Source organism: Zosterops lateralis (genome assembly GCF_965231275.1).
Source record: "Zosterops lateralis genome assembly, contig: SUPER_6_unloc_1, whole genome shotgun sequence".
In the NCBI taxonomy this organism is placed as follows: Eukaryota; Metazoa; Chordata; class Aves; order Passeriformes; family Zosteropidae; genus Zosterops; species Zosterops lateralis.
The window spans coordinates 3,314,350-3,328,107 of NW_028154616.1; the positions used below are offsets into that span (position 1 = coordinate 3,314,350).

The 13,758-nt window shown below is 43.3% G+C and overlaps 1 protein-coding gene across 1 annotated transcript in view; it reads left to right on the forward strand.

Annotated features, from left to right (window-relative positions):
* Window positions 1-1,235: 1,235 nt before the first annotated feature.
* SPON1 (spondin 1) overlaps window positions 1,236-13,758 on the forward strand; it is a gene marked incomplete at its 5' end in the record, with an annotated part of 179,785 nt that continues 167,262 nt past the window's right edge. The window contains 2 exons of the mRNA XM_083885360.1: window positions 1,236-1,458; window positions 8,497-8,603. Coding sequence (XP_083741486.1) covers window positions 1,236-1,458; window positions 8,497-8,603 — 330 coding nt within the window. The remainder of the gene's footprint in view (window positions 1,459-8,496; window positions 8,604-13,758) is intronic.

Sequence of the window (13,758 nt, forward strand, 5' to 3'; positions counted from 1 at the left end):
TAAATCTGGAACCCAAAAATTTGCTAATCTGAGGCTAACAAATGCCTTAGTGGGGTCCAGGAGGACTTCAAACTGCTTGCTGTTTCTCATTGTTTTTGGAAGTTGTGCATTAATGCAGTTGGATTCATCCATCTGCTACAGTCCTATCCTGGAGAAAAGGGTTGGAGAGGGATTTGTGCCCTCTTGTGCATCTGTCAAACTGAAAGCCTTCAGGTCCTGCTTGAAGACCTTTCCTGCTTTCTCCTGCACTTACAAAACAGTGGAAGGAAGGAGAGAGAAGAGCATTTTAGGATCAAACTCCTGAAGTTAGGGATGCCAGGGGGTCTAAGTTAATAAGTTAATTTTCTTTCTTTCCACCGTTGTAATCTTCTTTTGTGTGTTTAGGTAAGTCATTCGGCGTCGCTGCGCCTCAGTGCGTGCCTGGTGCGAAGGCGCAACAACGAGCCCTGCTCCTTCCTCCTGCTCGCATCTGCTGGGATTTTCCCGAGGGTCGGAGCACACCTCCCACGCTAGCACAGCCCTCCTCTCTGATGTGCACGCTGGAGACTGCTGTGTATGCCGTGTTTCTGCACAGCCACCTCCCCGCATCCCTCCGTTCTCCTCCGTGGTACCCGGGGAGCCGCAGCCAATGCTCCGCGCCCGTGCGGCGAGCGCTGGTTACTTGGTGATGTTTATCGTGTCCGCCGCTTCGGGGAAAGACGGGAGGGTGGCGGTGGTGGTGGGGGCGGGGGGGGGGGGGGGATTCTTTGAGCCTTGTTATCCCTACAGTAACTATAGACTTTGGCAGGAATGCGAGTGGTTAATGTCAGGGCTGTGGGCTCAGGGCTGGGTGTCTGGGAGACCAGCAGCGTCCCCCTGCTCCGCTCCCTCACTAAACCCTGCGGATTCAGCTCACCTAAATAAACACCAACCGAGCCCGCTAATCGCCCGCTCTGAAACAAAACAGCACTTGGGTTTCGGGATCTGGGCGAGATCAGATTTCCCCTCCCCTCCTCCCCTCCCCTTCCCCGCCGTCCCCTCCCTCTCTGCCCCCTCCCTGCTTTTCCCCTCCCTCTCGCCGGCAGCAGCCCAGCCGGTCCCTGCGATCCGACCCGGCAGCCTCACGCTGGGGCTGGGGCTGTCCGGGAGCGCTTCTCCCGTCCTGCCGTGCCCTGCCCGGTCCCCCGTGCCCCCCGTGCCCCCCGCGCCGCTCCTGCCGCCGCCCCGGCCCCAAAAAGTTGTGCGGAGCGCCGAGGATGGGAGCGCATCTGCAGCCGCTGGCCCTGCGGCTCCTGGCGCTGACTTTCCCCTTGGTGGCCAAGGGTTTTCCCGACGAAACCTTGGAGAAAGCCGCCAAATCTGAGGGATATTGCAGTCGGATCCTGCGAGCCCAAGGCACCAGGAGGGAAGGGTACAATGAATTCAGCCTCAGGGTGGAGGGCGATCCAGAATTTTACAAGCCTGGGAACAGTTACCGGGGTAAGTTGGACGTCCCCCTGCATCCCGTACTAACGATAATGGTGAGGATAAGTGGCTCTGGAGCTGTAGCGTGTCCTTGCCTGTCATCCCTGGATCCCTCTTGGCGTGTGTGTGTGTGTAACTGTGTGGGTTAAGGCAGGGTAATATCCCCCCCACGCGTTACTTTATTGGGGATGCTTCCATGACAAGTGAGAGGAGTTGGGTTTCAGTGTATCACTTTACTCCCAAGCATTCCTCATTAAGAGGAATTTCCTCTCTCTTACGAACCCTCCCTGCCGGCTCAGAGCTTGCACAGGATCACAAGTTGCAGCTCTTCCCCCGTTTTCCCACTTCTGTGGGATTTCTTCCTGTCCCTTTAAATATAACCCGGTACATGGGAGAAGCTTTAACATCCAGCAGGAAGGAGGAGAGGAAACTCGGAGCTAATGGTTCTTGCCCTGAAATATCAATATTAATATAATGAGTTAGCATATGGGCAAACATGATGCAGCACACTGCCAACTTCCCACATTTTCCACTTACGTTTATCCTTTTTTTTTTTTTTTGAACATTTTTGAAATGAACAGATGGTTCAAACAGGGAAGAGGCAGAGACAGTGCTAACGACCACTGTAAATAAGAGATGGGGGCATTCGTTCTTTCCTGAGCATGTCACATACAACCCCTTGGGATGAACTTCCAAAGCACATTTGGGTGTATTTTACTAATTAACAAGCTTTTGGTCACTTTTCCTGCCTCACCATATAATGCCTTCAGAAGTAAACCTTCTTGGAATGTACTATTAACCTTGTATCATAAAAGGACTTTTAAAAGAATTTGGACATTTTTAGATACCATAACTAACATACTTTTAGGGGAAAAAAAATTGGGAGATTTTTCGATGTGTTTCTTAGATCCAGGGCAGAGAGCAATGTTTTCCCATTGCATGAACATGGGAATCTTAGGAGAAGGATAGGGAGAAAAAAGTATGCATGTAGCATAATCATTGTGTTTCTTCAAAGGCTGAGAAATACATCTGCAGCAGTGGTTCATCTATTTTGAGCACCAGTCTGTAATTTTGCATGCTACTGATTTGATTTTTTTTCCAAAAAAATTATTTTATCTTAACATGGTGGGAGGAAATGCACATTACCTACAAGCTGGGTAACTGTTCCAGGTATTGGGATGAGTACCTTGAGTCTGAAAGATTCCATGTGGAGTGTGTCAGCTTGATACATCTACTAAGCAGGACAAAGATGTGCCAAGTTTTTTTGATAGTGACAAATGCAAACGTTCTTCAAAAGTTTTGGAATTCACTTCTGTGGGAACGTTACTGGGCATCTTCAGTTATCTACCAAAGAAGTTTCTATTGCCTATAAATGTCAGAAGAACGAAACTCCCAGACGAATTAGCAGAACTAATTTCCTGGAGATATTAGGTCTTGGCATTAGGAACTCAATTAATAAAATCACATTAGGCTATTATAGCTGCTTGGAAGTGAGAAAATTATTGCTAACAGTAAAAAGCTAAATTGTAGAACAGAGTATTTGCCTGTGTTTCTGACACTTAGGACTGAAGTATTCAGGTGGCACATTGGGGGTGTGTAGATTGTTCTTTAAGGACACATTCCTGGATGGTTGGAAGAACACAAATAAATGTTGGTGTAACATAGAAGTAGTTAAAACTGACAATATGCAGAAAGTTTTGAGAGCTTGTTTTCAAAGGCATTTCCAGTTTCCAAACAGAACTTTATTACTGCTTTATACAAAGGATGGAAAATCCAGCTAATGATTAAATAAATGAGATATTATGATAGGTTTTGTGGGGTTTTGTTTGTTTGTTTGTATTTATCTGCAAATTTCTCTATGTGCAACATGGCAGAAAACTTGCACAAACTCCAGATATTCCTGTTTCCATGGCCCCTGCTTGCATTGGTGCAATCTGGATCCTTGGCACATTCCCTAGTGGGCTCTTGGAATAAACTGGTATTTTCAAGGTGGATAACACAGGAATTATCTGTACACACAAATGTTACTCCAGAAAGTGTCAGTGTAGGGACATCCATTTATCTTCAGGCCATCAGTTGATGTGACACATCAGACTTTAAAGCTGGAGGAAGTATCTCAGCACTCTTGCAGTGTGCAATCAGGAGACCACAGCTCACAGCTGCTGTTTGCCTCTGGGGGAGTTTTTAGGGCTCCCCTGCAGTTATTCACCTTTACGTCAACCGCAATCTATCTGCCTTGAGGGGAAACCCTGGGCGGATCTGTGTGTAAGGAGTTGTGAAACCTCGGTTTTCCCTGGAGCTGGGGTAGAAAACAGCAGCCCTGGGCACTGAGAGACTTCTCTGAGTGGTTGTTCACCTCCTCTGGCTGCCGACACCGGCATGTTCTCCTGTCAGACAATTAAAAATGTCATCCTGTAAGAGCAGGTCTTCCTGTAGGACCAGCTTTGTGGACACGCCATCCTGGGGTCAAGGTCCTCTCCTCCCTGCTGGGGACTCTCAACCTTGATGGAGCTGCTCTCGCTCCCACTGAAGGTCGGAATTCTCACTGCATTCAGAGGCACAAATAAGTGATTTATTAAAAAAACTATGGATATTGATCTAATACCAATATCCAACTATGACGGACAAAGACTCTCTAACAGTTTAAAGTTAGAAAGTGTATGTTTATTACGACGCCGGGCAGCGTGCGGGATAGCTCCCAAAAACACACATGCAATTTACAGATCATCACAGGGTCTTTTATCTACAGGAGTATTGAATACACCAACTACAAATGCATATTCATAACTCTGGTACCTCCCATTCCCGGCTTTGTATGGTAATTAGCCCAAAAAGCCATCAGGCATGCGTAGTTTGTTCTTTGAAATGGGTCAGTGGTCTTTTTTATAGGGTGGGGTCCCAAAATGATGAAATAAGATTGTCTTCCTCAGCTCTGACTTTTTAACCTTTAGTATTCGTGACAGCTAAATCCTGTTTTTCCCAGGACTGTTTGATTTATGATTGTATTGTATTCATGGGGTCTATTGATTATTCAGGATGCAAAAGCCTAGTTTGACAGTTCTCATGATTTATCAGTTCCTTCCAACAATTATCAGTTCCTTCAGTCTGGCTTCTGTTAGCAAAAGGGAAGTCCTAGCTACATTATCTCAGCACTATCTATTTTGACTACAGTCTTTAATTCTTCTAAATGCCTCATAAGCCTTGAGTTTGGATGGTGATACAGGATAATGATCCTTGAAAATACTCAGTCCTGGCTTTATTGATTGTAGAGTTAGATTAATGATTGCATGAGATTTCCATGGGAAAAAAAAAAAAAAAAAAGGTTTCATGCTATTAAAATGTAAATAAACTTGCTTCTTCAAAAAGGCAGTAGTGTGCCCATTTCACATGCCAACATGTAGTGGAGGTAATTTCTGCTAAGATATCATGAAGTTATGATTCTGAAGAAGAAAAAGAGTACTAGACTAGTTATAATCCTTACATATACATCCTTCTGTGAGGATGCTGTTTCTGTTTTAATGGAATTTCCAATTGTTGGTCGGTTCACTTTCTCGGTTTTTGAGGAAAGGCTCGTTAAAGGCTCGTTTAAGTTAAGTTCATGACATTGCTTTGGGGATTTCTCTTCTAGGGAAGGTTGAGTCTTTTTCTTTCCATTTCTTTCTCCCCCCTCAACGTGCAAACACTTTGCAAACAAGCACTGATTCTCTAACTAACCACGTTAGCCATTCCCAGGTTTCACAAAATATGGATGAAATTTGGAATGGGTGAAATTTGGAGCTGGTTGGTGCTTGTGCAATGTACAGCACAGGATGTGCGGTTGCGTAGGATGAGAAAAGTCAGATTTCCTGCCTGAAACCAAAGGAGCAACTGCTTTGATCACCCCACCTTCAGCCTGGGACACTGGGGAAAGAGGAAGGCGTTGAAGGCGTGCGCCAAAGTGCAACTTGTAAAGTAATTAGAGGTTTGTCGGAGGGATGGGAACAGACAAAAGTAACTGCTGATAGGTAATCTTCCATTTAAAGTGAAATCCTTGCCTCTGAGCCTTGCGCTGAGATTTGCCTGATCTTTGCAGGGAGTTCATATCATTCAGTGGAAGTTACTGAGCGTGCAGGCGGTGTGAGCAGGACACAGCTGTTGTTGGAAATGGCAGAGTTTAGCCCCAGAACTCGCAGCTCTTTATGCAATGAAGAGCCGGCCCCTTGTAAAGAACAGATGTGGTCTGACAGCTTCCCAGTGCTGCCAGTGCTGGGCCAGCCTCTGCCCTGCTGGAGCCCCTGGTCCAGAGACACAGACTCCAGAACCACCCCAGGGTAAGCTCCGGATTTGGGAGCTCTTGGGATAAACCCTGGTGCTGAATACACGGATAGTTCCAGCACTGACAAAAACCTTCCCAGCTCAGGTGTCACCCGGTGTCCTGGCCTAGCTCTGGGCTACCAAAGCACACATCCCTAAATGTGTACATCCCTTGGGACAGCCCCTGCTGTGCTCAGGAGTGTCCCTGCCCTCCTGGTCCCTCCCCATGTCCCCATGTCCCCTGGCAGGGATGGACCCAGCTGAACCTTCCGGCTGGGCTTGGTTTGTTTGACTTTTGGGCTGGATGTGTTCCCGAGCCCAGCTGCGAGCACAGCTGCCTGGATGAGGCTGCTGAGTGGAGGGAGCGCCTATTTATTCGGGGTTAAAATGACTGCAACCTCAGCAGGGGTATTGCTAACCCCAGGCATGCAAAAACTATGAGTCAGGCTCTGGAATTGCCTTCCTTTTGCCTTTTTTTTTTTTTTTCCCTGATGTTTCTAGTTTTTCAGTTCTTCTCTGTTTTATATCTAGGCTTTTGAAACCTGTTTGGTTTGATCTGTAACTTTGTGAGGGGAAATGAAAACTGTTGAGTCAATTCACAGCTGGATTCCCTCTTTGCTTGCACACATAGTTAAGTATTTCTGGTGCAAACTTTTACTCACAGTGATTCAGAGTCTTTAATTGCGTATGATATGGAAAAATTTGTTGCATGTAAAGGGCTTTTATGGCAGTTAATTTCTAAGAATCACTGTTGAGGCAGAAGTAATGTGTTCATCTCTGTTGAGTTCAGCAGTGTGCTGTTCTCAGTTACTGCAATTGGGAGTCTGCCTGTGGGTTTTCACTTAGCCAGAGCTGCAGAAGTTTGCAAAATTGAACTAATCATGCTAATTAATGGGCAGAAAATGAATTAATGGATTAGAACAATACTATGTAAAGCAAGCAGGAATTTTAATGGAATTATGCTGCTATCCCATTTTGGAATATAATATGTGAAATTTTCTTTCTCCCCCAAAATCACGACATTTAACCTTGTCAGATGGTTCCATGGAATGAAAAGTGTGTTGAAAATCTTGAGAGCTGGGGGACTTACTATTGTGCCAGTCAGTACGCCAGGTGTTTGCAGGTTTATGAGTCACACAAAAGTTTTAAAATTGAAATAAATCTCTCCAATCCTTTCTGTATTTTTTTTTAACATATAGTCAGAAAATTTAGGTATTTGTACAAACATCATGAGTTTTAGACCCAAATACAGCTGCATAATGCTAGAAATTTTCAAAAAGTTTATTTTATATTTTTCCATTACTGAATTTCTAGATTAAAGAGCTGTCCGTATGTTCCAAATGAACTCTGGGGCATATTTTGAAATCCCTGTCTTTTAAGGGCAATCTGTAATTTTTAGCAATGTGATTGAACCCCTGGCAGCCTCACTCTTGTATGGAGCAGCCTTGGTAGTTGCAGTTTGCTCTGAAAACTGTGGGTGGTCTTCAGTTTTTATTGTGCCTGTCAGGGTTGAAGAGTGTGACAATAATGTAGCACAAGAGACTCTGCATTATGCTTAAAGTAAAAGCTACTTAAAACATTAAGAGTTCAATTTTATGTCTCTTTTAGTTTAATTCTCAAATATTTTTTTTCCCTAAAATTTACCCCTATTTCAGGAAAGGATTGCTGTAAGTTGTTGAAGAGAGTTTGGTAATTTCAAAAGTTCTGCCCAACTTTTTAATGCTAGTGTTCAAAAGAGCCTCAGCTGATGACCCTGAGATTATCTCAGCTGGTTAGAGCCTGGTGCTAAAAATGTGAGTTCAAGCCCTGTAGGGGCCATTCACTTAAGAGCTGGACTTGACGATCTTTGTGGGTCCCTTCCAACCCATAATATCCCGCAATTCTGTGAGCTCAGGTGTTGCTGGGTGGTGCTTTGGTGCTGCTGATGGTGAACAGACAGACTACACAAAGCTATCTTGCACTGGCATCAAATCAGGGATTTAATCCTGCTGCTGAGTGTGGTAAAATCAGATTAGTCAGCATTGCATTGCCCGTGGTGTGCTGCTGGATCCAGTGCTGCCCTCCTGGTCAGGACAGATGTGTGGGATTGCTTTGGCAATCAGAGCTGGCAGCACAACCTTTAGGGGCCAGCTTCAGGCAGGAGTTTAATGCTGTGTCCTGTTTTACCCTGAGGACGAGGCAGAGGAAGGATATTTGGAGATTTCCCCATTTCCAGAAGCTGGAGTGCTGTGTTGAGTGCAGCTGAGCTGGAGCAGGCAATGTGGTCATCTGGCATTACAGAGAGACTTTCTGTGCACTGAAGTACTTTGTCTGTGCTCAGAACTGGACAAAAAGCTAAGTCAAATATTTAGGGATGCTCCTTTACATTCAACACCTCTTCACCAGCCAAAACAAACAAAAAATGAATGCAAGGAAAAAAAAACCCAAAGTAGAAAAACCTCTTGCACATGTGTCCCCAGCCCCAAACCACCACTGAAGCAACCCTCCTGTAGATCTCAGCAGATTACAAATCTGGTCTAAAAAAAAGTGGGGGAAAAAAAGAAAAAAGCTGAGGTATTTCATGCCAGTGTTTCTCAGTTTATGTGGAAACTTGGACTGAACATTTTGTATTCTGGCTGGCTTGGCTCCCTGTTGTCAGTGCTCTCACTCTGGTTAATGCCAGCTTAGAACACACCTTTCAAGCTGTGAAATGATGAGCAAGTGGCTGATTTCCACAATTAATGTTGTGTTTTTATTATTTCTCTGTTCATCCCGTGCCAGTGACTCTTTCTGCTGCCACTCCTGCCTACTTCAGAGGGTTCACACTGATTGCCCTCAAGGAAGGGAAGGAAGGTGACAAAGAGGAGGACCATGCAGGATCTTTCCAGGTGAGACAACTTTCCCTGACCTACACTCTTTGGAGTCTTTTTTTTTACTGCTTGCCTGGCCCAAAGGGAGATTTCATGTGCACAGGAGAATGCAGACTGTGTTTAAGTAAGCACAAATGTTTGTGGATGTTGACATGAGGACAAGGTGGTGTGTTTTGTATTCCATGTGTGTTCAAGGAGTCAAGGCTCTTCGTGCAGCTGGACTTCAGCTTTCCCACATTCCTGCAGTTAAAAACATGCATCTCTTGTTTGAACTAGAACCTAGGACACCTGAACATTTTATCCAAGTGAATATCAAAAGTGTGTTCTATTCATATTTTGGTTTTCGTGTTTGTTTGCTTTGATATTTTTGGCCAACGAGATGTAGAGTGTGACTCTGAGAAGTGTTTACCACGGCTGTAATGATTGTTTTATCATTCATAAATTAGATTCTGCTGTTTTATTTATGCTCAGTAGTACTTTACTTAATGAACACATTCGGTGGGATGAAATGTTTGCTATTAAAAGGATTAGAATCAGAAGGATGATTGATAAACTGGTATTTTCAGCTACTCCATGCAGGGAATTCTGGAAACTGAAAATATATATCATATTTATGAAAGAAGGTAGAAATTATGTATATAGGTTTGATTCTCACATGAGGTATTGTTTGCTGTTTGACTTTCCAGGCTTAGAAATCTTGTTGAGTTGTATTGATTATAATTTACAGAATGTGTAATAATATTGATAGTAATTTTAGCAACTATTTCTAGGTGGAAGATTTCACTTGCCTCAGGTTTCAAGGTTTTCAAGGGAAATAATTTCAAGTTCCAGTTTTGGTGATCTGCAAGGAGACAGAAATTAACATCTCTTCCTATATTCCTTCTATATTTTTGTATATAGCAAATATGATGTGCAAACTCAGTAAGTAATTTCCCAGTTTTCCTACTGAGTTTGCTTAGAGGCCTCTGTCTGGTTTTCATACATTTTGTAAGAGGATCTAGAATAAGTGAGAACTTCTTTGAGGTTGGAATAACTCCATCTTCCTTAAAACGAAACAAATTCCTATTGGGAGAAATCTTTTTAACATGGAGTTTTTAATGAGGTTGGCTTTTTAAAGAATTAGCTAGTATTGGATGATCAGCTACTGCTAAGAAGTAGAAATGGTGATGCTTCATCTATTTTAAAAGATGCTTGTCATCATCAGTTTCTTAATTTCAGTTATTAATCTCTGTGGCTGTGGCTAATGGGAAAAATTTGGCCTGAGTTTTGTCTTTATGTCTAATTCAAAGTGAGAAACTCACTAAGCTTTGCTGAAGTACAGAGTGTTAGCAGAGTGGGAAGCAAATGGAAATTCTATGTAAGTGGGGAAAAAAAAGGAAAAAGAAGCTCATTGGATCTCAGTGGAGGGGAGATGGGTAAATTATGGGTTGCAGTTTGAACTCAGCATTCTTATTGGCAGGTGGGAGTTTCAAAGGCTTTCCATAACTAAACTTGTATATCTGTGGTTTAAACAGCACTCACCCTGCTCATCCCACATTAGCACAATTCCCTGAAGTTTATTCAGATGTGTCTGCCTGTTCTGCCTCTGTGGATACAGATAAAAGATTCTCATTTAAGTATTCAAAGAGTTCTTGCAGTGGTAAATACAGATGTCCCTTGTACCATGGCTGGGTGGAAGCAACCAGAAGAAAAAAAAAAAAAAATGTTTGCTTCAAGTGTTTGCACTGTGTTTTTTATTAGAAACTAGAGATGCCAAGAGTGGCTGAACAGCTGTGAAGAGTAAGGAAAAGCTGTGTATGCAGAGCACCACTCACAGTTCTGTTCTCCCTGTGTTCAAATGGGACACATGTCCTTCAATGAGCCACACAGTGCAACAGAGCCCAGAGGAAATTCTTTCATAGTGCCAGGAGACTAAATGCTGCTTCTGGTATTGCTAAATGCACCTCTGCCTCCATGAGGAGACAACTCCACTGCTCAGATAGCTGTCAAACAAAGCACTGCATGAAGCAAGTTCTTCATTCACATTAGAAAGCTTCCTAGTGTAACCAGGAGAGAAGGAAATGGGAGCTGACCAAAGGAGACTTGCCCTCAGTGACTTAGAGACTGTAAAACACTTGATTTGCAAGCCTCTGAGAGCCACTTCCAAGCTGTGAAGTGTGAGCTATGAGAGGTTTCATGGAGAAAACCTGGCTGCACTCTGTGCTCAGGGCCAGACCTGTGTCAGGCAGCTCCTCCAAGCGCTGTAAAGGAGCAGGTGCTGGAGCAGCCAGGTGGTGAGGAAGGGCTAAAATCGAGTTTTTGACATGGATGTGGTACACTTAGGAGGGGAAAGGACAGTTTTCAGGGGTCACAGCCCAGCTGGAGCAGGGGGAGTGCTACAGCCCATCTGGACCTGCACTAAGCAGCTGTTGTGACCTCCTCATGGCTCGTTTGCTCCTGTGAGACCCTGCAGCTCACCAGGTACAGCCACTCTCCATTAATCATGGAGCTGCAGGGCCATGAGCCTATAAATAGCTCTGCTGTAAAAATTCTTGGCTAGACAGGTATTTTTTTTTGTACACTTTCTGGTTACCCCTGTGCTTGAGACATTTACATAAGTGTGGTGTGGACTCCATCATTCTGAATCTGTTCTCTTCTGAGACAACTGGGACTTTAAAATCTGATTTTACCATTTGTTTACTTAATGCAGCCAAACTTCCTTGTTTTGTTGTCCTTGTAGTACACACAGGACACAATCCAGCCTTAAAATAAATCACTTTGTCTCCCAAAACCACATGTTAAACAGCTAAATTAATTACGGCTAGGCAATCCAAGGTGCCAGATTCAGCCATAGAAATTTGGGGATACGGGGATAGGGCTCTTCCTTATGCCAGTGGTAATTGTACAGCTCAGTGAGGCTCTCTGAAAGCTTTGGGTATGTGTCCCACTGGCCTCTTTACACAAACCATTCCCCGCTCTTGTCATGCAGAGTGCTGATCCTTCTCTTTTGTGAGGTTTAGCAACAGTCTGCAAATCGTTTGGAAGGCAAATTAAACCCGTGGGCAGCAATCACTGCTGACTGACTACAGAAGAGTGTCTGTATAGGCCATACAAATCAACATATGTATGCAATGTAATAGATTCAGTTCTGATAAATAATGTAGAATATTAGAAATGTAGCACTGAACCTCATCTCATCTGTCTTCCTTGTTCTCTGAGGAAGGATACATATTCCAAGAAAAGTTTTGGTAGCTGTTTTGTCAATCTGCTCTGAAGTGTTCAACAAGAAGAACAAATTCATCTCTCCAAGCTTAAACACTTCAATATATTATATTTAATAGAAAAATTAAGAAGAACTTTGTAGATCTTTTACTAACCTTCAAACTGAGTCTTCACTAATAGTGGTTAAATTGCTCTCTTATAAAATTGCCTACTTAAATTAAGAATTTTCTTGATACCCTGTGAGGAAGGTAGTCTGAAGTTTCCTTTTTTCTCCCTCCAATTCCACACACACTCTACCTGTTCCTTATTAAAATTTTCATATTTCCATTGTAGGAAATACAGTGCTCTTCCATCTTCTTCCAGCTTTGCTTTTGCTGCAGTCAAGTTGAGATTCCAGTCTTAATTCCTCAGAATTGTACACAGGAGTCAATCTGGACTCTCAGTACAAAATCATAGAATTTGGACACAGTGATCCCTAGAGTGACACACCTCTGGAGTACCTTGGTGTTCAGGAAGAATCTCGTCAGTCTGTGTTTTTTTATTCTTTTTTTTTAATGTAGAGCTTCATCCAATTTATCAAGGAAGTTATTAACTGCAGTCCTGTCCTTCAAGATGCTTTTCATTCCTCCGAAAGATGGTGCTATTTGTGAACACACCTGATAATTAAACACTCAATATAAAAAAAGTGGTTTGCAAACATGATCTGTTTCTCTCATGCACGGTGATAAACTGAGTCACAGAGATTCAAAATTGAGCACTTCCTCATACTGCTTTGGCATAATCACTTGTTAGATTTATATCTTATACCTGCCTTTTTGTGATAGTTAACTGTTGAATGCCTTCATGGTAATGGTTCTCCTGGAGGTGTCCTTTTGCCTATTTTTTTGCTCTGTAGTGAAAAATTCTTAGTTTTGGCTGAATTTAACAACCCACCTGTGCAAAAGAAATGTAAAAAAGTGAACAAGCACAGCAGCAGCAGCAAGGATGGAGGTTTCATTAAAGATGTTGTCGTGGTTTGAAAACAAAACCAGTGAGAGGCTCCAAGTCAGAAATACAATTTAATAAGTAAAAAGGTAAAATAAAATAAATGCAATAACACAAAAGATCACTGACAGAGTCAGAATACAACCTGAGCAGGATGGTGGAAGCAGTCCAGGTGAGGTGCTCTTCCTGAAGCAGTGATCCTGTAGAAAGGATCCCGTTTTTGTTTTGTATTTGTGTTTTGTATTTCCTGTAGAAAGGTCTGGTAGCTCTGGTCCTCTGGGAATCCAGTAGGTAAGGGCTGCTTGTACTGTCCCAAATCCCAGCTTATATCCAGGTGAGAATGCTTGGCTCCTCCTCCTGGTGGAGCATCTCACAATGGGATGATGAGTTGTGAAGTGGGTCCTTGATGGCCCATTAAACAGAGACAGTCCTGCAGTGTGTCCTTGATGGCCCATTAAACAGAGATAACTCCTGGAGGGAGTTACCTGTGAGTCATGGGCAAGGCATTGATGGGCCATTAGCAGAAGAGCCCAAAGGGAGGGGGCCTGGGAAGAACACTGCCCCACTTGGTTTAACAGTTCATGAAGATGGTGATAGAATAAATACTTTGTGTACATCCTACACTACAACCCAGGACAGGTGTGGCATTTATAAAAGCTTGAGGCTGCACTGAAGAAGAAAAACGTTTAAGGAAATTTGGAGTAGTCACTTAGGTAAGGTAAGTAAGTGATCCTTTATCTTCAGTACCCTGAAACAATAGCCCAAACGTGTCCTTTGGTTTTTGGTCACCCCATTCTTTTGATGCTGCTTAGTTGACTGATGTGCTCAGCAAGGCATTTAGATTAAAAGGTATTTTTACAGCCTCTCAGAAAAGCAGCTCCTCTAATGGTGTGTTCCAGTGTTTTATAGGAATCTTACATCTTCTTGATACAGTGCAATTTTGAAAGAAGCAGTCTTAAAAGGCTTTTAGCCATTTCAAATGATTTAT